At 35.3% G+C, this 27,291-nt stretch overlaps 3 protein-coding genes across 5 annotated transcripts; 2 read left to right on the forward strand and 1 right to left on the reverse strand.

Moving 5' to 3' along the window:
* Positions 1 to 155: 155 nt before the first annotated feature.
* Positions 156 to 2,728, forward strand: LOC100182789 (programmed cell death protein 6). Its single transcript, XM_026838094.1, has 6 exons — positions 156 to 170; positions 902 to 1,024; positions 1,269 to 1,408; positions 1,863 to 2,012; positions 2,391 to 2,559; positions 2,708 to 2,728. The coding sequence occupies exons 1-6, from the start codon at positions 156 to 158 to the stop codon at positions 2,726 to 2,728; spliced, it is 618 nt and encodes a 205-aa protein (XP_026693895.1).
* Positions 2,518 to 27,260, forward strand: LOC100184297 (helicase with zinc finger domain 2-like). 2 transcript variants are annotated; one of them, XM_018815267.2, is made up of 30 exons: positions 2,518 to 2,559; positions 7,616 to 7,654; positions 10,889 to 10,951; positions 11,271 to 11,493; positions 11,822 to 11,880; positions 12,467 to 12,597; positions 12,961 to 13,135; positions 13,700 to 13,874; positions 14,258 to 14,363; positions 14,557 to 14,700; positions 15,241 to 15,372; positions 15,746 to 15,918; positions 16,804 to 16,917; positions 17,155 to 17,309; positions 17,865 to 18,245; positions 18,621 to 18,771; positions 19,659 to 19,792; positions 20,243 to 20,383; positions 20,661 to 20,977; positions 21,280 to 21,423; positions 21,764 to 21,871; positions 22,449 to 22,623; positions 23,334 to 23,566; positions 23,973 to 24,092; positions 24,689 to 24,896; positions 25,369 to 25,517; positions 25,778 to 25,881; positions 26,132 to 26,275; positions 26,469 to 26,657; positions 26,971 to 27,260. In XM_018815267.2, the coding sequence occupies exons 3-30, from the start codon at positions 10,893 to 10,895 to the stop codon at positions 27,223 to 27,225; spliced, it is 4,599 nt and encodes a 1,532-aa protein (XP_018670812.1). In that variant the 5' UTR covers positions 2,518 to 2,559; positions 7,616 to 7,654; positions 10,889 to 10,892; the 3' UTR covers positions 27,226 to 27,260. The 2 variants fall into 2 exon arrangements, with proteins under 2 accessions (XP_018670812.1, XP_026693898.1); XM_026838097.1 differs by lacking the exons at positions 2,518 to 2,559; positions 7,616 to 7,654 and having other exon boundaries at positions 10,843 to 10,951; positions 18,624 to 18,771.
* On the reverse strand, positions 4,649 to 7,175 carry LOC104266497. Of its 2 annotated transcripts, none has more exons than XM_009862861.3 (3): positions 7,002 to 7,175; positions 5,595 to 5,719; positions 4,649 to 4,844 (listed from the first exon to the last, which is right to left on the reverse strand). In XM_009862861.3, the coding sequence occupies exons 1-3, from the start codon at positions 7,098 to 7,100 to the stop codon at positions 4,712 to 4,714; spliced, it is 357 nt and encodes a 118-aa protein (XP_009861163.1). In that variant the 5' UTR covers positions 7,101 to 7,175; the 3' UTR covers positions 4,649 to 4,711. The 2 variants fall into 2 exon arrangements, with proteins under 2 accessions (XP_009861163.1, XP_009861165.1); XM_009862863.3 differs by having other exon boundaries at positions 4,649 to 5,253.
* Positions 27,261 to 27,291: the final 31 nt, after the last annotated feature.

Below are 27,291 nucleotides of genomic sequence, written 5' to 3' on the forward strand. Positions count from 1 at the left end.
TAATGAAAAAGAAAAAAATACACCATTAAAAGTTAATGTTTTTACGTAGCATACTTTTTATTAAATCAATATTTATATTAGTAGTTACATTGTAAGCTTTAGTGAAGAACCAAGTTTTAGCTGCAAAAGTTGTTGCAATCGTTATTAGAAGAAAAATGTCGTGGCAAAATGTAAGTCTACAGTTATTATACGTTTTTTTTTTTATGTTTTTTTTGCAATACATTCTTTATCTGCAGAGAGCATGGTAACTAGGCACTAGTGAAGAATCTCCGGTACATAGCAGAATAGGCTGGTGGAAAGTGTTAGTGGTTAGGGGTTGGGTTGGGTTGGGTTGATGGTTAGGGTTAGGGGGTTAGTGGTTATTGGTTATATGGGTTAGGGTTCTAGGGATTAGTGGTTCAAATAAGGTGGGGGGGGAGATTCTTCACTAGCACCCTACATTCAATTGCCGACGCTAGTTAGGAGTCTTCCCCCTACGTTATATGCTATGCAGATGCTAACCAATAACCCCTATCTGCTTTCTACCAACCTCTAACACTTACCACCAGCTTGATCTGTAACGTACAGGAGAATTCATCACTATTGCCTTGTGCGGTGTTAAAGAACTCTCCTCCTATTTTTTCTGCTATAACTGCCAACCCATCTAGCCCACCTAAAGGTGGCTGTACACAGTATCTAGCATGCGAATTCGCCTGTGAAGTCGTATGCAAACTCATTACCAAGTTCCGCATGCGGCAGCGAAATCTGGACAAAATAGACAAAACGAACGAATTCCGGATACTGTGTACAGCCAGCTTAACCCATATTGAAAAGTTTGCTTTTTGCATGAAGAATTAAAGAATTTTTGACTAGCCGAATCAGATATCTTTACTATGGCCACTAATTGCTAATAATATTACAGCAGTACAACCAACACCAGGGTGGTTACCAACAGCATGCACCACCTTCATATAATCCCCAATACCAACAACAACAACCAGCGTGTCCTCCTGGAATTGATCCAACGGTTTTCTACTGGTTTCAGGTAATTTTAATTCTTACATTAATGTGGTAGGAGTTTAGCCTAGAATTTCTATATTTCATTTTTTTCAAAAAGGAAGAAATTATCCCCGCATGCCACACTGCGTGAGGATGAATAAGTGACAACCATCTATTTATTCACCTGTTCCTAAGATTCCATCTACTTATTCACTTGTTCTTAAAATTCCATCTATTTATTCACTTGTTCTTAAGATTCCATCTACTTATTCATCTGTCCATATTCACAGGCAGTGGACCAGGACCGTTCAGGCAAGATAAACGCAGCTGAATTACGAAAAGCGTTGATGAATAACAAGATGAAACAATTCAACCCCGAAACCTGTCGTCTCATGATTGGAATGTTTGATAAAAACAAGCAAGTTGATGGGTTGTACAACTTATTATTAGGATATGGTTATATATGTGTTGTTTATATGATAAAACCTTAGTCTAGTAATCATATACCATATTGCGAAACTAGACTGATGATGCCGGTTGTTAAAAACATTGTAAATCTGATATTAAGTTATTGTTATATATATTATATTGTTGTATGTGTATAGTAGAGTGCTCATAGTACTTTTATAGCATATTGTAAAACTAGACTGATAATATTAATTGTTGGTTATTGGCTAAAAATATTTCTTTTTTTTAAGTTGCTGCACATTTAGCTCTAAACATTTTTTGTAATATCTAAGCAGTTGGTGTACAAAACTTTATGTAAAGTTAATTCCCATATATTTGTTGTTTTTTATTAATGTGATCTTTGGTGTCAAGACTGAAGGAGTTAGCAGGTCAATACTATTCGCATCAAACTCTATTAAACAAGATATCTTTTACAGAGACGGCACGATTGATTTGCGTGAATTCTCAGCTTTATGGAACTACATCCAACAATGGAGGCAATGTTTTGATTCTTTTGACACAGATAAGTCCGGCAACATTGATTGTGGAGAACTACACAGAGCTTTCCATACTTTTGGATATCGTTTGTAAGTGTTTGATGTATTACATGAATAACTTATTGGAAACGACAGTCGTTATAACGCGGGTGTTCTGTTTTATACACCTCGTGCCCGCTTACAAGTTACCACGTATGTTACTTTGTAGGTAACTATTTATATAGGATCTTATTTCATTTTTTTTATATAAGTCCGACAATATGGTGTCATCAGTGACCACTGGGTTGGAGTTAAAATCAGTTTTTATACATAGGCGTCTTGTTTTACTGTTGTAGTTGTTTTTTCCATCTCTTTTACCCAATTTAGTTGTGCATTGGCCCATCACCCCAACACCCATAAAAGCTTGTGTTTTCCTATTTTCTTTATAAATGCATCAGCTTTCTAAATACAAACAACTTATTTGTTCAGGTCCATGGAGTTTTGTAAAATGATTGTTCGTGTATTTGACAAAACTTCAGCAAACACAATCGATTTTGACGACTTTATCCAAGTATGTGTGATGTTGCACACGCTCACGGACAAGTTTCGGCAGAATGATAAAAATCAATCCGGTTACATACAAGTACATTATGAACAGGTATGGAGATTGGATTGTTTATATCACACTGTTTATATATACGAAAATAGGATATATGCAATAAGAATTTTGCAACGGGCCATTCGTTCAGTTATTAATAGTAAACGCTATGGACCACCCAGATTTGCAACAAATTCTGCTTTTACAGACAGGTTTAACTTTTAGCTGAACTAAGTACCACATTTTGGAAAAGGTAGAAACAAAGAGAAATCTAATTTGTCAGCAGTTAATAGAAAGGTCTAAGAAGTTTATTTTCACTATGTTTATTATCTACAAAGAGATTTTTATTTAATAAATGTGTTTATTGAATGCATTTATTGGGTTGTCTATTCTGCATGGATGAGGTTCTACAGTAAGACTGGCAACGGGAATTGAGATTTAGGGCAGAATTGGTTCATTACCGTGTAATGTTGGTCCACAAAACATGAAATACTCACCATTAAGTGTAACTATACGAGTATCTAGCTAAATACTAACATTAATATTTTAAGGTGTATGAAACAGAACACCTGTGTTATAACGACTGTCATTTTCCCCGCCAAGTGAGGATAAATAAGTTACATACGTGGTAACTCGTGAGCCGGCACGAAGTGTATGAAACAGAACACCTGTGTTATGAGGACTGTCCTTGCCCTGTCACACGAGGTTAAACAAGTTACATTCATTTTGCAGTTTTTGGAAATGGTACTGGATAATACATTGAACATAGTTTGAAATTCCATTTCTTGTTTTATTTCAATTCTCAACTCCAAACATCTACAACCTCAATTTGTAATTTAAAAAAAATCGAGATTGGTGTGTTCACGAAAATCCTCAATTTGCGATTTTCAAAAACAACTTTCCCAGTTAATCTTTGTTAGTGTTATCTTCCATATTATCCTTGCTTTAAAACATTCCAGCAAGATATACTGGTTATAATGCATGAAAGTGGTGTGTTATTTTGTAGGTTAGGCCCAAAAATTTTTAATGAGTTTAGCTTTACATAATATGTGGAATTTCTCTTTTTCTTGGTTTATTTTTTCTTGTATATTTTAATTTTGCTTATAATAACTGGTTTATTTTTGCTTGTATAATTGTAAAACAACTTCAAACATTTAAATAGTTAAGTTATAGCTTGTTCACTACAGTGGTCTATAAAGCTTTTTTCACTGTTATTATAAAAGTGAAAATCAGGTTTATTCCACTCTTAAAAATAATACTTTTTTTATCTACACCAAATATTTTTGCTGCGAAAGAGCTTAGTTAAGATACCAGCGGTACCAGTATACCAAAAAGCAAATTGATATTAATATTGACTTTATCTTATATTTTTTTATGTATTTTACAAAGCTATAATCATTAATCCTAAATGCAGGAACTCCAAATTACTTCCATTCTGATGTAGTAATACTTCCTACATTAATTTACATTTGTTGAAAAACAATGTAAATATGCTTCTTGTGTATTATATAACAGTTGTAAAGACCTAATCTTCACAAACTATATTTACTCTGAAACCAAATTTTGTAAAAAAAGTTTTTATGCTAACTGTGCACGGTGTGTGCTAACACTTTTGCATTGAATTAACGTTTTGTTGTAAATAGTTTTTCTGATATAATTACTATCTCTGCACTCTGGCATATGAGTTTCATAATTTTATTGTTTTAAATCCTAAATAAAATGAATATATTGTAAAACACACGTTTTATTTTGTAAAGTGCTTATTTAAATATTCTTTAATATAACTTTTTAAAATAAAATGTGACTGTTTATTAGAACTCTGCTCTCTTGTTTGTTAAAGAGTTGTTCTTTGCCAGAATTTCAGGAAATTTCAGTACTTGAATTTTCAAGTCTCACAGCTTTTGACTAAAGGTTGGGCGTTACCACACGTTAAACTGGCATGCGAACAAAAAATCAAAATTGTTTATTGATAGATATGCTCAAATGTGATCTAAAGCAACCATCAAAGTTTCAAAACTTCAACAGCATACGATGCACGCTGTTGTTTACACGATGAAAATGCGACATCGGCGTATACGGCTTCGAGGCTCCACGCTTCTACTATTGTGGGCGTATACACAGAAAAAGAAAATGACACAGAAAAAGCACACGGGTGAAAATATGACCTTTTTATTATAAAATTACGAAAAAAACACAACGGTCAACACATTCATCATCGGGCATCCCACAACGCTTTAGGATGGCCGATTACCAGGTTACTGTTACGCAATTGTTTTCCTTTGGTTTGAATCTGTTTGAAAATTTCAGCTGGAATTCCCATCACATTTTGTTGCCGTCGTGTGGCGCTAAAGAGTTAACAAAATGCGTAAAAAGTGTAAACATATACCTTGCGTAAAAAGCGCTAATTCCGTATTAATGATTCAATGCGACACGTCAGGGAAATAATATTTAGGATAATTAATACACACGTCTATGTAAATCTATAGCACCGTGAGATAAAATGGATACCGTTAGTGCCTAAATCCCATATTTCATAATCACTCTTTTATAGAGTCGTAAAGATACGGGTATATATAATTCTGTAAATATTCTTTCTTTACTACTAAATGGAATAAAAAAGTATAGTTAAAACATGTCCCATTTTACCCCAACCTACTATAAATAGACATGTGCATTGCATAAACACGAAATACAGAATAATAAATATTTAAATGAAATCATTTTCCGCCAAATCCAGCCAACGTGAGTTTCTTTCTACGAAGAAAGCTCATTATTATAATGAGTTTAAGACTTTAGTTAAAAAAAAACTTTTTTTTGCAGAAACCAGGCATTTATTTTAGAATGTATTAGTAGCAAAACTTCGTCAGCGATAACTACGCAACAACCTGATTATGACGTCGAAACGTGGGTACGCTAACAGCTGTTTCAGTATTGGGAAACCGGCAACAGTTTAAAATAAACTAGACACAAAACAAATAATTAAAAAAAAAATTAAACAAAATTAATAAAATGTTTATTTGACTGTAATTCGCGCCCTAACCAAATTTGATCTTCGCTACCGATTTCAAAGAGACGAAACATTAAATTATATTTACCTTTTCCCGTTTCCTTTTACATCATTAAGATGATCTTGAAGTTCCTTCATCTTTTCGTTGTGTCTCATCTCCCGCATCCAAGCGTCCTGTTTCGCTCTCTCCTCCGCCATCTTGATTTCTTCCGCCTAGAATTACGTTGGTTTTAATGAATGAATGAATGTAACTTACTTTATCCTCGCGTGGCCGGAAACGACAGTCGTTTAACACCTCTTATCAGCTTTCGAGTTAGGCTACCATGTTAGCGCGCCTGCCTGTAACCAATAGGCAATGGGTTCAAGGCTCGTCGCTGCTACCATTGTTGGCGTATATGTCCTCGGCCATACATAAATATCCTCGGCCATACATGTGGGCGTATATGTCCTCAGCCATACATAAAAAAAATGAAAAATCCCCCAAAAAATAATGACCCACAAAGTAACATACATGGTAACTCGTAAGCTGGCACAAGGTGTTAAACCGTGGGATAACGACTGTCGTTTTTCGGCCACGCGAGAATAAAGCAAGTTTCATTCATTCATTCATTCATTCATGTATATTACTTTATGGGTGATAATGGTTACTGTTATATTGAATGAATTGTTTTAAATAAAGGAAAGAATAATTGAATGAAATTGATTTTTTCTCTTGGCCACGATAACGAAGAACGGGAGAGTGTTTGAAAGCGAAAAGATGGATGTTGAATGAATGAGTGCAACTGGCTTTTTAACGGTTTAACCTCTGGGTTAGAGTCATGCGCGCTAACCAACTGTGCCAGTGCGCCGGACAAAAACGGTTGTCAGGGCTATTGTTAAATGAATGAATGGATGAATGAAACTTCCCTGTGCTGTGGGGCAACCGCTCGCTGTATAACAAGAGTGTTTTGTTTTATATAGCGCGTATGTAGGAGTATTCAGACGGTTTTTCACACAGCAATATTTCAGTTTCACGGCTTCTTATTCTGTAAAGTGTCTAATTTCTTTCGGGGTTCAGTAGTATACTAGCAAAAAATAATAATGACAAAACAATCTTAGTGTAGCAGCAAATATGGGCTTTCTCTTATCATAGCTCCATACAATGTAGTAGCTTCACTTATAAATACAACAAGGCTTAAATGAATGAATGAATGAATGAATGAAATTTATTTCGTCTCTTCGGTCACGATAACGAAGAACAAGAGAGTTGATAAAAAGCGAAAAGACGGGTTGTAACGGTAAACCAACAGTTGTTAAAACACGCTTGTTGATAAAAAAGAAAGAAGTAATGTTTTGGATAAAAGGCGTGACCGTTACACCCTAAAAAATGTTCGCCTGTTATTGTTGGTATAGGGCTTAAACACATACGGTGAAGCGGAGCGGAATAATTGTAGACGCGCCTTAGACACATACAGTTGGTAAAGCGATGCTATGTTCCATAGAAAGCTTAGTTTACCTGCGTGGCTTTTAAACGCTGCAGGGCCACTCTCTTTTTGTCGATAACTCGCTGCCTCCTGAGTGCTTCTTCGTGAAAAGCTCCGCAACTAGATGCCATTGCTATGCCAGTTATATGCTTGTATATTTTGCTCAGTCAATATAGCAGGCGTTAGCTTATCTCAGCAAACAAATATTTTGCCTAATAAAGTTAATATGTACTTGACTGCAAGGATCTGGTGCTACGAAACGTAACAAACAAAAATCAAGTCCAATCAAGTTTCAACCTGATTTTTGTCTCTCCTTTTCGTATAGCACCAAATCCTACTGTATTTCTTTACACAGGAATCTTCCAACTCTCTCTCTACCAGATCAGGGTTAGACTCGCGGAATTTCTTACAATTATTTGGCTGTATTTGTACTTCAACTATTCTACTGCTGTTGTATTGCCGCACGCTTTTGCTGTACCTTTGAATAACATTGTTGTCATTGTACACCAATTTTAGCAATGTTATAGCCCGCCTACATTCGGTGCTCATTGTGCTATTCAATACAATGTGCCAGCTAATATTTCTTTTGAAACTTGATAGTCAGAGGTCATTAAACTCTTCACGAAACTCTTGTATTCTATTTTAGCAAGGACAATCTGCACAAGATTTAAAGCCTCCCAAGAAGGTAAGCTTTAGTTTAAATAAAGGTTAAACTTTTTAGTTATCTCTGTAGAAAGGGGGTCACGCTTTGTACGCCCTCGGAACACCTACCTACAAGTCGTCTTTGTTTTTTGTCATCTAAAACTTTTATACACTGGTTTTGGATTAGGGTTTATTGGCAATAACATTGGCTGAGATCACATAGTAAGAGTGGGGGAAGATGGGACACCTTTGACACATGTTATCCAAATATCCTGATCGTGTTTTAAACAAATAACAACGGTCTATGGAAGTCGTGAGGATACGGTTTAATAATTCGTTGAACTTTCTTTGTTTACTACCAAATGGGCGGAGAAAATTAAATAAAAATTTGTCCCATCTTCCCCACCCCACTAAATGATCACCGATCAGCGACCAGTTAAATTGTTCTAAACCACAATAAGCATATAAGGTAAAATATTTTGCAAACTGTGAAGTTATAGCCCTGGTTCAACGCGTATTACTGCGAGCGCATGTGTTGCATTTTGTTAAATATTCAAGACTGCATTGTGCACCGATGCATACGTGGTATTTCTACGCTTCAGCAGTTGTTAGTGCGGTTTGGGAACCGTTTTATACCGCTTGAACAATTGTATGATACGCGGCTACATTCATTTATTCATTCGGGGGTAAAGAATTTTAAAAAGTTACACTTGGTGCTCGTGTATGTGAAGTTAACGTCCATATTAAAGGCGTATATCATATAGTAGTACATTTAAGAACGGTCTATGGGCGTCGTGAGTGCTACGGTTTGTATAGTAATTATAGTAGTGTGGGGAAGATATATCATGATCGTGTTTTAAACAATTAACAACAGTCTATGGGAGTCGTGAGGGTATGGTTTTATAATTCTTTGAATGTTCTTTGTGTACTACCAAATGGGATAAGAATATATAATTACAATGTGTCCCATCTCCCCCCATCCTACTATATAGTACAGCTTGCAGTGCGGATATGGGAACACTTTACACAGCAATACAATTTAAGTTGACCGTAAAGTCGTGTGAAGATGCTTCGGTTGAATGAACGCCGCGATTTCGAATCTTGGTTCAGTCTGCTGCACAATGGCAACGATAGTTTTACCGGGGTGGGGTGAAATGGGACACCTTTTTACGTGCTTTTTGGTAGTAAACAAAGAACATTCAAAGAATTTTAAGACCGTTTCCTCACGACTCCCATGGACCGCTGTTAATTGTTTAAAACATGATCAGAAAATATGGGATATTTTGTGCTAAGGTGTCCCATCTTACCCCGTAGTACTATATATAACACGGGCGATCTAAAATTGTGGATAATTGTTTTAATTTATTTACGACAATTTTGAAAATCAATTAGGAACCACTCCGCTGGAGCAAAGTTTTGGTGCAGATATTGCATTAAATTTGTATATCCGCAATTATGTTAACGCATAAGGAGCGCCTGGCTCTTCGGTGTTAATTTTCGACATTTCAACTGAATCACTTTGGTTTGCCCCACTGAAGTAAGCTTGGATTTCCTCACTGCTGTTTTCCTTCGTGTCTGGGATCAGCAGCAAGTGGTAGATGAGAAACACGACGGCGAAAAATACTCAGATCATCAACATATAAGCTCCAAGTGTAATCTGTAATCGAAAATACAGTTTAAAGAATTGGTCAAGATTACTTTTTTTCCTCGCGTGGTGGGGCTACTCAGATATAGTAGGGTGGGAAGATGGGACACCTTCGTGTTTTAAATATTTAACAACGGTTTATGGAAGCCGTGAGGATACGGTTTCATATTTCTTTGAATGTTCTTTGTTTACTACCAAATGGGACGAGAAAATAGAATGAAATGGTGTCCCATCTCCCCCCACCCTACCATATACTAAAATATTTGACAGAAATATCGTAGTTGTAGAAACAGTTTAGTGACCACTGGCCATTTACCGTCAAGTGCCCGCCAGAACACGCACAGCACGCTTACAATAGTAGCTGTAAATAGCTACATAACACTTTAAAACCCAGTTACAAGATGAATGAATGAATAAATGAATGAATGTAACTTACTTTATCCTTGCGTGGCCGGAAAACGACAGTCGTTATAACACGGGTTTAACACCTCGTGCCAGCTTACGAGTTACCATGTAGCCTTGAACCAATTACCTAATGGTTACAGGCAAGCGCGCTAACCACTACGCCACGGCGCCGGATCATGTCTCTTCCATGTAAAATACCCGCAGGCAAATCACACTTAAGTTTTTGACTGGAATTCCCCCGCAGCGAAAACATCGTAACGCAATTTTCCATCGCCGGGATTCCCCACCGCCGGAAATTCCCGCCACCAAAAAATATACGTATATTCGCGCCGCGTATTTGTAATCGTAACTGTATATCGATGCAACTGTACTATAAACTCTGGTCTATAATGTATGTACCAGAGTTAAAATAGAAACGTAGGTAAATATCTCGAGTTCCCAAACTTCATTTTTTTTTATATAGGCGTCGCAATTTCGTCCCATTATATCAATAAAAACACCTTAAAATTTTCCAAAATATAACTCTTGTATCGTAAATACTAATGTTGAAGAAATAGTGGTTTAATTAAATGCATGTAACTTATTTATCCTCGCGTGGCGGGGAAGGACAGTCATTATAACCCTGGTGTTCTGTACATAACCTATGACGTACCTATTGAATTGTTTCTACTTATTTGACCGTGTGACAAACACCGGAACTCATTATAATATACGTGAGAACTAAAAAACAATATACGCGTATTTCATTGTGGTAAACATTACGTCATCATAATACGTATGTTGATTGTTTGCAGGTAGGATTTATAGAATGTATGGAAAACTGTGGGGTTGCAAAATGTGTGGTGAAACTATAACAGGATATTAATTGATTAGGCCGCAGTTTTTCAAAAACAAACAGCAGTGACTCTATTATTATACCACATATTGGGATATATGTACATAATATATATACACGTATATAAGGTGTATATATATATATATATATATATATATAACTGGGAATGGCTCATTAATCCAGTTATGGTTCATTTAATCGTAGTTTACTTGGACAACTTTGATAGTTTAACAGCTCATGTTATAATATATAGAAGGATAGGTCAGATTATTATTAAAATAATTTCCAAAATTATAAATTTAGTCAGACTTTTATTGAAACTGTATATTTTCTTAATTGCCTGTTCAGTATTATGTATTAGGTTTATTGTGAAACATTCAATCACTTTACAGCACAATGTCTAGTGATTACTCCTCAGAGGACGACGATCCGAATGAAATTGAAAATGATTTCAGGTTAGTTTGATGGGTTATGTTATATTGTTTATTGAATGAATGAATGTATGTAACTTTTTTATTCTACAACGACAGTCGTTATAACACAGGTGTTCTGTCTTATACACCTCGTGCCTGCTTAACGAGTTACCCATATGAAACTTATTTATCTTTGCATGGCCGGGCAACGACAGTTGTTATAACACAGGTGTTCTGTTTCATACACCTCATGCCCGCTAACTAGTTACAACGTATGTAACTTATTTATCCTTGCATGGCACGAGGATGAAGTAAGTTTCATTCATTAATTCAAAATATTGACAACATTCTAATCATTCAGGCCCCCGAATAGTAGCAAGGGTCCCATCCATACAAAGTTATCAGTGGAAGAACTTAGGGAATTGTTGGAGAGTGAACCTGATGTGTATAAAAGATGTAGAATAAGTACCAATGCTGTTGGTATGGGGGAGGCAACACCACTAGATGATGAAGGTCTCCCCATCTTGCTCTCAAATAGAAAATCACAGGGAAGAGCGTTTGATGGAGATGAAGTTGTTGTCAAGGTAACGTCGAAAAAAAAATCAGAAAAGCAATCACCTACAAAGTAACATACATGGTAACTCGTATGTGGACCAAGGTGTATGAACCAGAACACCCGTGTTATAACGACTGTCGTTATTCCAGCTATGCGAGGATAAAGTAAGATGCATACAATAGACTTTGTAAGGTTCCATGACGTGCAAGACCTCACCCATATAGAACAGAATGTGCATATACAATGTTGGGGTAATGGGCCAACTTTTGCATAAATCTTATATCCCATGACTTGCCACTTTGCAGTACCTCACCCATGTAGAATAGAACGTATTCATCTTTCTCTAAAACTTTTAGATAATACACCATGGCAATAGAAAGGAGAGGTATGGGAGCGTTGAAGGAATAACAAAGCGGTAAGTTAACTGCTTTGCCATAGGTTTAAGCCACACACTGTATGAATACTTGGGTGTTGGCTCTTCTAGATAAGAAATTTGATTACCGAAGTTTAAACCAATGCTTATATTTATGTATATATATATAGAAGTTGGTTTTAATGTCATATTCAGGTCGTCTTCATCAGGGTGAAATGACACGAAAAAAACGTTGGTAAAGTGTAGGTTAGCAAAATTCTTGCCCAGAGAGCCAAAATACAAGTATAATAGGCCTGGCAGTAACATGATATATATTCTATATATATTAAATGAATGAATGTAACATTCCCTGTGAGTAAAAACACTGTTTTGACAAGGATTGTGTAAATAAAACATTGTATCAACGTATATGATTAGGCATGCTACTTTTTTATGAAATTATTTTATAATAGATGTAGGACATTTAAAATAAGCAACCCTATTCTCTAAATATTATTGCCAAATCTATATTGTTAAATTAAATCTTTTGCTAAAGTACCATAAATTGTAATTTTTTTAATACTGTTTTTTTTTTAAATTTCATTAGATTTTATAAATTTTGTAATTTTGTTGGTCTAAACATTTTCAGGGATTATGAAATAAAGGAGAAAAAGTTTGTTTGTCGAAGAGACGAAGCCAACCCACAGTATATGATCCCAGTTGATGAAAAAGTTACTAAATTTTACATCAATTACCGAAACCGAAATGGTTACAGACCTGGTAAGATTGCAGTGACGTAGAGTGGGGGTAGAGGGGACACCTTTAGCACATAATATCCAAATATCCTGATCATGTTTTAAACAATTAACAACGGTCTATGGGAGTCGTGAGGGTACAGTTTTATATTTCTTTGAATGTTCTTTGTTTACTACCAATTGGGACGAGAAAATAGAAAATCTTAGGTTTTAATGAATCAATGAATGTAACATATTTATCCTCGCGTGCGACAAGCTTTGAACCCGTAACCTTTGGGTTAGAGGCAGGCACTCTAAGGCATGCCATGGGACCTGTGATTTATGCCGAAGTTGCCCGATTACATTAATTTACAAGTGCAAACTTTTAGGATTACTTTTGTGGTTTTAGGTGGTTCTAAACAAGGTGGATCCCACAGAAAAGAAGCTGACCTGTTTGTCGTACAGTATGTTAATTGGTCCCAATACAACTGGTACCCACAGGGAAAAATTGTTGAAACCAGAAATTTTTCAACGAATGGTATTTCACTCATCAAAGAAATGTGTGACATACCTGGTAACTTTGAGTAAGTTTTCTAATATAATAATAATAACTTTGTTTGTCTCTTCAATTACGGTAGCGAAGATTGAAGTATCTGGTTTGGCAGTTTTGATAAATTAGTAACAGTTATTAAGTAACTTGTAATAAATTCCGCGAATCTGACCCTGATCTGATGTACATATAGTTGAACGATTCTAGTATAGTGAAATGCAGTAATGATCTGGTGTTACGAAAACGTAACCAACAAAAATCAAGTCCAAATAACGTAGTAATAGAGAAATATATTTCGCCTAAAGGGCATCGTCAGTCTCTTATTCAAATAGAACTATTCTGTCAGTTATTAAGTAAGTTTTATTTGCCAACAAAAGTAAACTTTAGGTTTATAATGTATTAATATTAACTTTATTTGTCATTACTGAAGTGAAGATTAAAAATGATTTGGCAATCACAATAAGTTGGTAAACAGGTATTAAGTAACTTTTCCAATGAAATATAATAATTTTATTTGTCTCTTCGAACACGGCAGCAAAGAGTAAAAAAAATAATTTGTAAATTTTAATAAATGAGTTAACAAATAAAACTTTTACAGGCGCGACATTGAGTCAGCTGCAGAGAAGTTGATTAAACCTGCCATCTATAGAAATGAAACACCTCGACAAAATATGACACATTTAGAAGTTATTACAATTGACCCAGAGTTTACATCAAAACACGATGATGGATTGAGTGTTGAAAGCTGCCACGAGCATAATGACTGCTGGATTGTAAGTTGCTGTTATTTTAACTTGATTTTTTTAAAAGAAGAAATAAAAATTTAGGAAAAAATCAAAAAACAATCACTCACAAAGTTAAATCAATTCAAGAGCACAGCCGGGTAAAATAAGACATTCGTGTTATAACTGTTGTAGCCTCACCATAAATAAATTACATTCATTCAATGAAAATATTATTATTCTGTTACTCCTGCTACCAGGATGATGTATATAATCATTTAGCTGCCTCATCTGGTATAAAAAACAAAGTCTTTCTGGATGGCAGACGATACGTAAAAGTCTTTCTGGATGGCAGACGATACGTCGGAAATACCATATGTTTTTATACCAGATGAGCCGTCTAATCGATTGTTAACAATGCTACTGCTTTCCAGATTGGCATTCACATTGCAGATGTTGCTTCAGTCATCCCAAGTGAAGATCCAGTAGATTTGGAGGCAAAGAAACGAGGTGTCTCCTATGATGATAAGAATAATAAATGTAAGTTTGGAAACTTTTTTGTGATTTTTTTCTTGTTTTTACCTTACTGTATGGCTTAAATGAACTTTTCGGGTGTTGGGGTAATGAGCCAAATCTGGTCTAAATCCCAGGTCCTTGACAAGGACCTCACCCACTAAGAATAATAAAAAAACACATTTTCACACTTATCCCTAATCTGTTATTAATCCACCAGCTTTAGAATCTGCTTCAATATTTCCACGTTGTGTTATCGATGGATTAAGTTTAAACTTAAACAAAACAAGAGACGCCGTTTCTTTGTTCGTTCATTCATCTGTTCCTGTTTTAAAAAGAAAAGAGGGAAAAAATGATATAAAACGTAGGTTTTTAGAAAATGTAGTTTTTGTAAAACGAAGGTTTATATAAAATATATATTTTTTTTATAAAAAATAGTTTTTTTAATAAAATGTTTAAAGGTATTCCGTTTGATAATAATATGTTTTTTTTATCATGTTTTTGCTGTATAAATAATATTATGTCTGTTTGGACTCTATTTAAATAAAAAACTTATGATGCCATTTAGGCGAATATATATTTTTATAATACATTGGTTAGACTGGGTTTTTGTCTGTTACATTTTCGTAGCACATGATCCTTGTTCTAGTTTAAATGATATTTTATTCAATTTTTTATTTTGAATTTTTCTATGCGTCTGAATTGTATTTGTACACCTAAGCACCCCATACCAACAAACAGAACCAAAGTGTATCGTGTGCACTGTTTACCAAACTAGTCAATAAGGTTTCTAAATATAGTAAATGTGAGTACGATTTTTTTAATGTAAGACCAAATTTTGTTGAGATTTAAAAATCATACCACCAATATTTCTTGTTTAGGACTTGTGTAAAATATTTTTCAGGTGGAAGTTACAAGTTAATGAAAACAACTGTAAAGGTTCACCATAATTTAACCTACAAAGATGCAAACACAAATATTAAAAAGAATCTAAATGGAAGCTGCCTACACACCTATGGTGTGTCTAATATTCTATGTGGGTATAATTTATTTTAATCCTGCATTTCATTTTTGCTTCTGTATGGCTGAGAATTAAGGCAACCCATAAGGAACAAGAGAAATTACTGTTTAGTGTCATTCTCAAAGACACATACAATGGTAGGGTCCATTTTGTAATCTCGCTCTTGAAACAATAGACAGATGATGTGATTTTGGGGAAATCTTTACAACGATTGAACCGAATTGGTACCTAATTTTTGTGGGAGTATTTTAATGCATGGCTTTGGAATTTGTAAAAAAATGGGACATGCTAGAGGTTTACTAAAATTAAAACATCAAGCTTTGAACTCGTATGCTTTAGTCTATGCAGGCAAGAACGTTATATAATTTCCTTATTTTTCTTCTTATAGACAACCTTTGGAAAACAATGTGGGCTTTCCGTTATCAGCGTCTTGGCCTTGCTGCATTTTATCATCAAAAGTTTGCGAGTCCATGTGAAATAGAAACCTCTCTAAGTAGTCTGTGTGTAGAAGAAGCAATGATAATGTACAACGCATGTGCTGCACATTATCTTAGGCACAAGGTATGATTCATTGGGCTGGTTTATAGTTAATTTGACTTCTCTATGCTTAACTGCCAATATTAATTCTTTTTCTTATTAAAATTCCTGATTTTATTGTAGTAGTTTACCCTGTCACTAGGGATGCACATTACAGAATTTCGAATCCATGAGATTCGAATCCTTTTGTATTCGAATCTAATTACGGGATTCGGTATTCTGTTTAATGACGTCATTACACGTCATCTCATATACTATATTAACAATTTTTGAAACTTATTAATTTTGAAAAAAAATATTTTTGTGTTTGTGGGACTTTCGAGAGTAAACGTTTCGTAACGTCTTTTCATAGCCTGCTATACGTTTCATGACTTAAAAACTACCCAATAGTACAATTTTTGATCATTTTACAACTCAAGATCCAACAAGGCTGTTATGAAAGGGTCAATAAACTGACTTTTGTGGTTAAAATTTTTTTTTCCTATAAATATAAAAAGATTCGAAATTCTAGATTCGAATTAAAGTATTCTAGGATATCCTAGAATACCTAATTATTCTGTAATGTGCATCCCTACCTGTCACTTTGTTTGGTGTTAATTCAGACCTGGCCCATGGAAAATTGGTTAGCATGCCTGCTTTTGCCCAGAGTGTTTATGGGTTCAAGGTTTATTGCTGCTACCATTTTTGGTGTGACCTTGGGCAGGAAGCTTAACGACAACTGCTCCAACCCAGTGTTCATTAATGGGTTGTCTATACGTAGTAACTGGTAAGCTTGCACTGGTGTATGAAACAAAACACTTTGGTATAATGCCTGTCGTTGCCCCACCACGTGAGGATAAACAAGTTACCTATAAACAAGTTATTACTCACAAATTAACCAAACATATATTTAGAATTAAATTTATTTAGAATTGCCAATTTATTGCTCGAGTAATGGAGAGACCTTCATGTGGTGATGTGAGATCTTGGTTAAGTTCTTCATCATCAATTTATCAACAAAGTTGTAAGGAATGTCTTTCACCTGTAAGTGATATTTACTGTTAGAAAAAAATAATTATTAGGTGTAGCGACCACGCTTATTTTCTTCCAATCAAATGCAAATAGGTTTTTAACTGTAAGCGTGTTTTACCAACTGTTGTTTTGTCGCTATATCCTGTCTTTTCGTTTAAAATATTTCTAAATCTTTGCTACCGTAATCGAAGAGACAAATACAAAAGTTTGTTTTTTTATTTTTTTAACCCAAAGTTATTTTTGCACAAGGGATGTAGTATATCTTGTAATGGGACCGAAGTACAAATCTTACAAACTACCTTGGATGAGATCAAGCAAGCCCTGCACGACAATGATATCGAAACTGCCGTTTTCTTGGCGTGTTGTGACGACAATATTAAGACATTTATTCCAAGTCTTAACAGGTTTAATTTAAACAACATAATTTTTCTGGCTTTTGCTTTTGGGTTACTTTTTAATGTTTTTTTTATGTTTTTACTTTTATACTTTCTATTTAGTCCAGTAGTCCATCCATGGATTTCCAAAACATCTAAATAAAGTCTGTAACCTGATAAACAAACCATGCAGGCAGATACTTGACAGCTTGTAACCTTTGCCACAAGGTATATACTGGGCATCATGACACATTGGTTACCATGCTGTTTGTCTAGAACTTATGGCATAGAGCCTCGTCACTGCTTCCATTCCTGGCGTATGTGTTTTAGGCAAGACAATAAAAGGCAATTGCTCCAACCCAGTGGTCACTAATGGGTTGTCTAAGTTATCAGCCCATACTGAAACAAGTATAGAAACAGAACACCTGTGTAAAACAAGTGTCGTTGCCCCCCACGCAGGGATAAAAAAAGTTTCATCCATTCATATAAAGACACCATGTATGGTATACAACTTGATGCTCTTTATGAGTATTAGCTGATAAAGAAAATACTGATCCCACCCAATAATAATGTTTTCTTATCCAGTTATAGAGAAATGATGAAAAAAGTTGAGCATAGAGATACTGGTAACTCAGGAGGTACTGAGCATTTTGACTTACGTTTGCCGATTTACACACAATGTACTTCCCCCCTGCGCGTTTATTCACAACTTGAAATACAAAGGCAAATCATTGCTGTGTTGAGGGTCGAACATGAAAACGTGATGTTGGAAAAGGAGAAACAGAGTCGAAGACAAATTGTTCTGCCTTATGTACCTCCAACACGTTCCCTTCCCACTGTAGTTTTTGGCTCACCAGTACGAAGAGTTTATCAATCTCCTTCACAATCTGTTAGTACAGAGTCAGACTCAGATGATGGAAGTTATTACGAAGAAGATGGAGACAGCCAAGCGTCAACTGAAATAAGGTGAACTTAAATTTTACTTGCTGGGTGTATGTATCTTAAGCAAGACACTTAACGACAATTGCTCCAACCCAGTAGTCACTAATGGGTTGTCCAAATTATCAGCCACATTTAAAAATATGAAAATAACTCTCTTAAAAATAATCACCCACAAAGTAACATACATGGTAACTCGTAAGCTGGCACAAGGTGTATGAACACCTGTGTTAAAAGTTAAAACGATGGACGTTTTCCGGCCACGCGAGGATAAAGTAAACAATTTCCTTCATTTATCTAATAAATATTGTGTTTTATATACACAACCTATTGCTTTAAATTTAACCTAATAAATATTGTATTGTGTTTGCTATATATAACCCATTTCTCCAATTTCCACAGCAGTTGCAGTTCTTTATACGAACCTGTAGACTTGAACTATCATATTCGAATGGAAAGAAAACTTCAAACGTTTAGAAGCTTGATTTTAAATCATAACTTAATGAAGAAGCTGAGGCAGAAGCCAGCAATTTTCACTGCAGTGATAATACAGGTAATGGGAATATTGTATATTTTTGTTTATTGTGTGCATTGTATGTGAATGAATGTGGTGTATATTTCCTGTATTATATATATATATACAGGAAATAAATCACCCACAAAGTTACAAATGTGGTAACTTATAATTGAGCAGGAGGTGTATGAAACAGAACACCATTGTTATAACGACTGTCGCTTTCCGGCCACACGAGGATAAATAAGTTGTATACATACTTATATATGGGTGCATAATCTATACAATAAGTGTAACTTATTTATCTTCGCTTGGGATGCTAACGAATCATAATAACATGGTACTGCACATGTTGTTGTATATTGTTTGTTGGTGTCCTTAATATGATGAATGATTGTGACTTATTTATCCTCGCTTGGCGGGGAAACGACAGTCGTTATAACGTTAGTGTTCTGTTTCATACACTCTGTGCCCGCTTATGAGTTACCATGTATGTAACTTTTTTTATCTTCGCATGGCGGAGCAAAAACAGTTGTTATAACAGGGGTGTTCTGTTTTATACACTCTGTGCCCGCTTATGAGTTACCACGTATGTAACTTATTTATCTTCGCATCGCGGGAAAAAACAGTTGTTATAGCAGGGGTGTTCTGTTTTATACATCTTGTGCCCGCTGTTGAGGTACCACGTATGTAACCTATTTATCCTCGCTTGGCGGGAAAATGACAGTCGTTATAACACAGGTGTTCTGTTTCATACACCTCATAAGCAATTGCTGTTGTGTTTTATTCATGGACACAAAGCTCTCTAAATGTAGCAGCACCGAACATCAAATCAACTGTAGAAGCAAGTACTGTAACAAATATGTCAAGATATATTAAAAATTTTATATTGTTCGTGCAATTTAACCAGACTTTTTTCCCACCAGGTTACTGAAACCAGTCTAAAGTTTTCTATCTTTGGTGGAATTAATATTTATGATCCACAATTCAATTCTATCAACATAAACCACCTGAAATACAAATTGAAGGAAAAGGGAAAAGCGTTTACATGGAAATTTAGGTACATGGTATCAGTATTTAGAAATGTTTCAAAGTATATTGCCCTAGTTAGGCATTGTCAGATTAGTCCTATATATGTTTTAGTTAATTAGTTAGTATTTGGTGTCCCGGGTAATTCAAACAACCCATAATAACTGACAATGTAGACAACCTATCCGTTACCACTAGGTTGGAGCAATTGTTCCTGAATGTCTTGCCCAAGGACCCATCTGTCCCCGTTGGTAGCATTGACGAGCCTTGAACCCATTACCTCTGGGTTCGAGGCAGGCACGCTGACCATCTGTGCCACTACGCCGGCGTGGGCTACTGGGTTAGAGCAGTTGCAGTCAAATATCCTACTCAGGGCGCATGTGTCCCCACAATTGTAGCTTTAAGCCTTGAACCCATGTTTTATAACCTAGAGGCGTGCGCTCATTAACCACGCGCCATATTTAATGAAACTGTTACACAGGTATTATGATATGAAAGATGACGATGTTAATAATTACACAACAACCTGCAAGCTTCTAGAAGTTTCTGTCAAAACTTGGACAGATTTTACTTCTTGCTTGGCTGAGGAATACAGCAGAGAAGTAAAACAGAAATTGCAAAAGTAAAATTTGTTATGTTTGTATAACAAAAAAAATTGTGTGTTCTGTGCAGCAATTTCATTGGCTATTTATTAAATTAGAGACATGTTTTTGTAAACTTTATATATTAATACAGTGTGTACAGCAATTTCCGTAACTGTCATCTAATGCCCCTATTTCACTGTCAAACAACAAATACATTGGTTATTTCTATAATAATAGCTTTATCCAAACTTTTAATTTTTTAAACATAGACAAATAAACTGATAATTTGATATTGTTAATTCTTCCTGTATCTAGAATTGTGGAGGAAGCAACACCAAGTAATCTATTAACACAAAACAAATCTGGATCTTGTACCAAAGAAACTGCAAGATGTAAAAAAAAATGCAATTGCCCAGACAAGATGTTTTACCAAACACCGAACAAGTTATGGCATGGTCGTGAAATAAAGTTGGAAGCAAAATCTGGATCTCTGCTAGAATTCCAAGTCTCACAGGGCATTGAACGGGGCATATCAAGCCCTGTGATTCAACTGCTCAATTTGGCACCAGATCTGGATGTATGTCTGTCACATCAGAGGCATATTACTATGTTTGACTTCGAGTATACATACGGTAGGAAAGAATTTCATGAATTTTTATAATTCTGTTTAATAACTTCCAGCACCGTAGCACAGTTGGTTTGCGCGCCTGCCTCTAACTCAGAGGTAATGGGTTCAAGGCTCGTCGCTGTTACCATTGTGGACATATGTGTCCTTGAGCAAGACACTTAACGGCAATTTCTCTAACCCAGTGGTCACTAACGGGTTGTCCAAATTACAGGCAGGCGCGCTAACCACTTTACCACGACGCCGGATTTAAAAAGCCAAAACCATTTTCAGTGATATCAGAAGTTAAAAAGACTTAATTTTAAACAGATACACCCCTACAACCAGAGTTGGAGAGTTACTTTCGCAAATGGATAGCACTTGTTCAAAAAGAAGCTTTGTATTCGGCTGTCAAAAGCAACCAGTCCATTATATTACAGAATCTTGATGTGGAAATTAAAAAAACACCAAGAGGTAAAAAGTTGTTTTTTTGTCAAAATGAATGAACAAAATGTAACTTATTTTTTTGTGTGTCCAGCAACGACAGTCGTTATAACACAGGTGCTTTGTTTTATGAACTTTGTGCCTGCTTACGTTACCAATTATAACTTTGCAGGTGACTTTTTGGGTTTTTTTTTTGTAATGTACGGCTGACAATTTAGACAACCTGTAAAAAAACACTGGCTTGGACTTAACAACTATTGCTGTTAAGTCTAAATACAATTTTGCTTTTATTTTTTTTTTAAAAAGAGCAAAAATTGTTTTTTTAAAAATATATATGTGTATATAATAAGTTGTTGTTATTCTTTTCAAGGGACATTGGTTGGTAGTTTTGATTTAGAGCTTGAGCGTATGAAACATTCCTTCTTTGATGTGAGACAAGGAGATTACTTATGTTTGCGAGGAAAGAAATCAAAACAAGGTGAAGAAAGCTTGAAGATAAAAATAGACCTTCTGTTCTATTTTGTAATGGGTGAGGTCCGTGAGAACGTAGGATTTAGGCCAGACTTGGCCCATTACCCCAACAGCCCTGTACGCCCAGAAGTGACCTGCTCGCGGTAGTGAAGTTTTTTTCTTCATGCTTGTACTCACAACGTCACAACTGGACGTACTTCCGCAGAATGTTTATCCTCGTCTGGGCAGCGAGTCACCACATACATGCAACTTTGTGTGTAATTGTTTTTTCCTGTATATGACTGTTAATTTGGACAACCCATAAGTGACCACTGGGTTGGAGCAATGTCCGTTAAGTGTCTTGGTACATATGGCGTTCAGTTTTAGTATCGCCGTCGAGCATCGAACTGTGGACACTTTGGTTTTCGATGCAGGTGCCTAAACCACTGAGCTACGGCGCTGGACAAAAATAGATCTTGTGAGATTGAATGCAATTTATTAATCAACATGTGGCAGGAAAACCACGTTCATTGTAAAGCGCCAAAATATATTTTTTTTATTTCAAAATTTAAAACGAATACCATAAAAATAATTATTTTTTCCAGACACCACATCATGGGTAGCTCATGCCGTAGTGACTAAATCAAAGAAACCTGTAAACCCAAATGTCAAGTTCCAACAAGTTGAATTTGAGATTTGTCCTTCCGTTGGAACATCCAAGCCACCCAAGCTGAAGTTGTGTCTGACTTGTGAGGTCATACCACTGTCTGTTTCACACAGGTAACATTATGACTGCATACTCAAATCTAAACCTGACCTGGTGCTTATAAGTCAATTCTTATAGCCATTTAACGTTACGACTGTGTTAAATTCGACGAAATCTGACCCTGATCTGGTGCTTATAAGCCAATTCTTATAGCCATTTAACGTTACGACTGTGTTAAATTCGACGAAATCTGACCCTGATCTGGTGCTTATAAGCCAATTCTTATAGCCATTTAACATTACGACTGTGTTAAATTCGACGAAATCTGACCCTGATCTGGTGCTGATGGAGTTGAACGGTTCTTGTGTGAAGAAATCCAGTAAGGATCTGGTGCTATGAAAACATAACAGATAAAAATCAAGTCCAACCAATTGTTTAATAAAAGTTAAACGATGCCATTTGGGCGAAATATATATATTTTATTATTAAATTGGTTGGACTTGGTTTTTATCTGATGTGCTTTCCTAGCAACAGAACCTTATAGTAATGTTGTGTTCCGTTTACCGTTTGTACTGACAATTTTTAATCATATAAAAGGTAGAGTTTAAATTTATTTTTGTTAATAACTTTATTTGTCCTTTCCCATAATAAGTACACTCAGTTATATATATAAGATTAAGAAATGAAAAATAAAGAAAGTTATTACTTATAAAGTTACACCAAAATACTTGTAATAAAAAAACACTTTATGTAAATAAAGCTGACCGGTATTTATTTACTGCAGGCGAATGATTGATGCATTGAAGATCGTTTGTGGTTCAGATGACCCAATATTTCAAAATATATGTGAGGGCAACATTGACAATGATCCTGATGGAAAATTTGATGTTGAAAACTTACTACATGAAGTGGACCACGTTCAAATCCCCGGCTTTCCTTATCGATTGAATGAAGTCCAAGCTAAAGAAGTGAAAAATGCGATGAAAAATCAGTTTACTCTCATACAAGGACCACCAGGTAAACAGTGGAATATTTTACACCAGAAACTGAGCCTTTTAAAGTCACAGCACATTTAGAACTTTAGGTATCGTTACAGAAAGTTCAATCTTCCATTTTTTACAATGCTACACAAGAACTTCAGACAATTCAAATTAAAACTTTTTAAATAGATGCATATAAATTAGTTACATTCATGTTGTGTTTTAAGGACGGTCGTTATAACACGGGTGTTTTGTTTCATACACCTCGTGCTCACACACAAGTTACCACATATGTAACTTTGTAGGTAATTATTTTTGGTATTTTTTTAAATATTTTTCCTGCAATATATAGTTGACAATTAGACAACTAATAAAGGAACATGATAATTGAGCAATTGTTGTCTAGATTTGTGGGTTATTTTGAAATCCTGTTGTATTTTCAGGCACTGGTAAATCTTACATGGGTGCCCAGTTGGCTTATTTCCTTTGGAAATCAAACGGTCAACTCAACAAAAAGATATTATATTGTGGTCCTTCCAATAAATCTGTGGATGTGGTAGCAGGTAAAACTATCATAGTTAACTTTCTGAGTGAATATTGTATGGCTGAGAATATGTACAACTCCTTTTAGAGCCACAGGAGTTTGAGGTTTTTCTGGTACATGTCTTGGTCTAGACCACATAACTGCCACAATGGTAGCAGCGATAAGCCTTAAACACATACCTCTAGTTTATTGGGGGATGCTTTAAATACCACTGCATGCTAAACTACTGTATGCTGTTTTAGTGCACCATTCATAAAAGCTCACACCACAGCACTGTGGCATTAACCACATTAAAAGACAACAAAAATCTAAAATGTCCAATCATTTGGCAAGTGCTACCTTGTATACCATTATTTTTACGGACACTTTTGTTTCTATTAGAAGATAATATTAAAACATGAATGGCTGGTTTGTCTGCTTGGTGAAGCAACCACACTTATTTTCTTCCAATTAAATGTAAATGGGTTTATAACTGTAAACATGTTTTAGCGTATGTTGTTTTGTTGCTATATCCTGTCTTTTTGTTTAAAATATTCCAAACAGATAAAGTATATATTACAGACAGATAAAGTTATTTAACTTTATTATTATGATGTTCATGTTAATATTATGTAGGTTATTTGAAAGACGTGGTTGGCCCAAAAGTAATAAGAGTGTATGGAGCTTATCAAGAAGAGAAAGATTTCCCAATCCCAATCAAACCGTTTATTAATTACACTGATTGTGCAATGCCTGACGCTTCTATTCAAGAAATTACTCTACACCATGTGATAAGACAACCAGGGAAACCATTCGCTTTAAAACTGAGGCAATTCGATAATATGTAAGTAAGATTTATTAATCTTAGGTTGCCTGAATGTATATATGTAACTTACTATTTCCTTGCATGGCTGTAAAAAAGGAAAAAGTGTTTTGGTGTTCATACACCACGTGCCAGCTTATGAGTTACCAAGTATGTTACTTTGTAGGTGATTATTTTTTTTGTTTTTTTTTAATATTTTATGTGTGGCAGGTTGCTGTTTTTACAGTTGTCCTATCACTTAAGTATAAATAACTTACATTCGTTCATATATAAAATATGACTTGTATAGAATGTTAAACTGTGGTGCGCAAATGCCGTAAATACCAGAAGAGCTGTTTGTGTAATATGCCTAGCAGAAAGAGTTTATATATTAGGTCCCCGTTTTTTAATAGAAAAACTATTACTAGGTGACTTTGCAATAAAGTTTTAATTAATTGAAACAGCTAATATTCAGTTCACCATGAAACTTTGTGCTTGTAACAATATTTCATAGGTTTAAGAAAGAGAATGCTAGGTTGCATAATTGGGATCAAACTGAATGGTATAAGAAATACACAGAATACAAAGATATTTTAAGAGAAGCAAAAGCAGAAGAAATAAAGACTTGTGATGTCATATTGTGCACATGCATATTGTCAGGAGGTAATTAGGTTTCCATATTTCTCCAGTCATTGCTTTGTGGGGTAGAGGAGCCAAATCTGGCCTAAATCATAGGTTCCATGCAACGACACTGCTCATCCAAATAGTTACAATACAATTTTCACTCTGATTGTAATAAATTTAAATGCTTTGGTATTTAAATTAACGTATAGTTCTGAATTAACTTGTATTACTTATCAACTTATGGTTCTTCTTTGATTATACAAACCCAGACTTGTTGTAAATCTCATCCCAACCTACAGGCCCCTTGGTTTCCACACAGGAATACGCCCAATGCATTGTAGATGAGTGCGGGATGTGCAGTGAACCAGAAACCCTTGTTCCAATAGTTGCTTCACATTCAGAGGTGACGGTTGTGTTACTATTATTTTAAACTTAGCATGTATTTTAATGACTGTTGTTTTGCTGCTAATTCCGTTGTTTTCTGATTCTGCCTTTGAAATAATTTTGCCTGAATCCCAGGTCCTCAACAAGGACCCCACTCAGAAAAAAATAGAATACTGTATGCGAATAGATAAATTAAAAGTTAAAAATTATGTTACAGTGATACTTATAGCTATGGAGATTTATTATATTTAACATACATCCTCCAATAGAAAACGCAGATCATATTAATCGGTGACCACAAGCAGTTGGATCCAATCGTTGTGTGCAAAGAAGCTCGTATGGGGGGGCTTGGAGTCTCAATGTTTGAAAGATTACAGATGTTTGCCAACCCACTAGTTGTGCAATACAGAATGGTGAGGTTGTTTTTTATTTGGTTCAAGCAAATTTTTCTAAATATTTTGCTTGGTGGACCCTTTGCAATTATTTTGATACTCCACGACCCTATTTTAAAAAAAATGCTATAGAAAAAAACGCAATTGTTCTTATTCATAATTTCTTATTATTGTGATTTAATGTTGTGTTAATGAACTTTATTGTATTTTTTAGAACCCAGTCATTTGTAAATTCTCTTCTGATCAGTTTTATGGAGGGAAACTTGAAAACGATGAAAAAGTGAAATGCTTCAAGGGATGTGGTAGGTTCTTGAAGATACCAGCATTCTTTGTCCATGTTGACGGCACTGAACAAGAAGAAGAGGAAAGCAAGTCAAAGTACAATCAGGATGAAATTAAAACGGTGGGTACACGGTGGGTACATGTTTGCCGGAGTACTGGTAACATGATTGTTTCGGTAAATCAATGTATTGCCATAAGGCCTTGGTGTTCCAGTTATATAGAATGTGTGTGGTGATACTGGTAGCATGATAAACACTTTGTATCAATGTATTGCCATAACGTCTGGTAATAGTTGTGCTAAAGATTGTGCTCTTTAAATAGTATGTGTTGGACACAAGGCAATCACATTAGACCAAAGTATACAAGTTTGGGACTAGATGCTGCAACCATTGTGGGCATATGTGTCTTTTAGCAGATGTCAATTTGTTTAATAGGTTGTTGCAATGCTTGACGAACTACACGAAGATGATGTCTCCCCATCTAATATAATGGTTCTTTCACCTTACTTGGCGCAATGTGCTAGAATTCGTAAATATCTGCACGAGGGAGAACATGAACTGCAAGATGTACATGTTGGGACAGTAGTTACCAGTCAAGGTGAGTTTTTACTTATTTTTGTAAGTTTTATTTTATTCTTTGTGGGTGAGGTCCTTGTCAAATCCTTGGATTTAGGCCAGATTTATTCCTAAAGAATTATAGGCCAGAAATTTTTACTCAATTGGATTGGCACATTCTCATAGCACAGCTATACCTTT

Source organism: Ciona intestinalis, unplaced genomic scaffold, assembly GCF_000224145.3.
Source record: "Ciona intestinalis unplaced genomic scaffold, KH HT000054.2, whole genome shotgun sequence".
Lineage (NCBI taxonomy): Eukaryota > Metazoa > Chordata > Ascidiacea > Phlebobranchia > Cionidae > Ciona > Ciona intestinalis.

Coding starts and splice junctions, on each gene's coding strand:
- LOC100182789 (XM_026838094.1), top strand. Junction 1,409..1,862: donor AAAAACAAGCAAGTTGATGG/GTTGTACAACTT, acceptor TATCTTTTACAG/AGACGGCACGATTGATTTGC. Junction 2,560..2,707: donor TACAAGTACATTATGAACAG/GTATGGAGATTG, acceptor CTGCTTTTACAG/ACAGGTTTAACTTTTAGCTG.
- LOC104266497 (XM_009862861.3), bottom strand. CDS start 7,100: ATGGCATCTAGTTGCGGAGCTTTTCACGAAGAAGCACTCAGGAGGCAG. Junction 5,720..7,001: donor AGCGTTTAAAAGCCACGCAG/GTAAACTAAGCT, acceptor ACGTAATTCTAG/GCGGAAGAAATCAAGATGGC. Junction 4,845..5,594: donor GTAAAAGGAAACGGGAAAAG/GTAAATATAATT, acceptor TTAACTCTTTAG/CGCCACACGACGGCAACAAA.
- LOC100184297 (XM_018815267.2), top strand. CDS start 10,893: ATGTCTAGTGATTACTCCTCAGAGGACGACGATCCGAATGAAATTGAA. Junction 14,701..15,240: donor GGGAAAAAATGATATAAAAC/GTAGGTTTTTAG, acceptor AATATTTTTCAG/GTGGAAGTTACAAGTTAATG. Junction 24,897..25,368: donor CTGAGGCAATTCGATAATAT/GTAAGTAAGATT, acceptor AATATTTCATAG/GTTTAAGAAAGAGAATGCTA.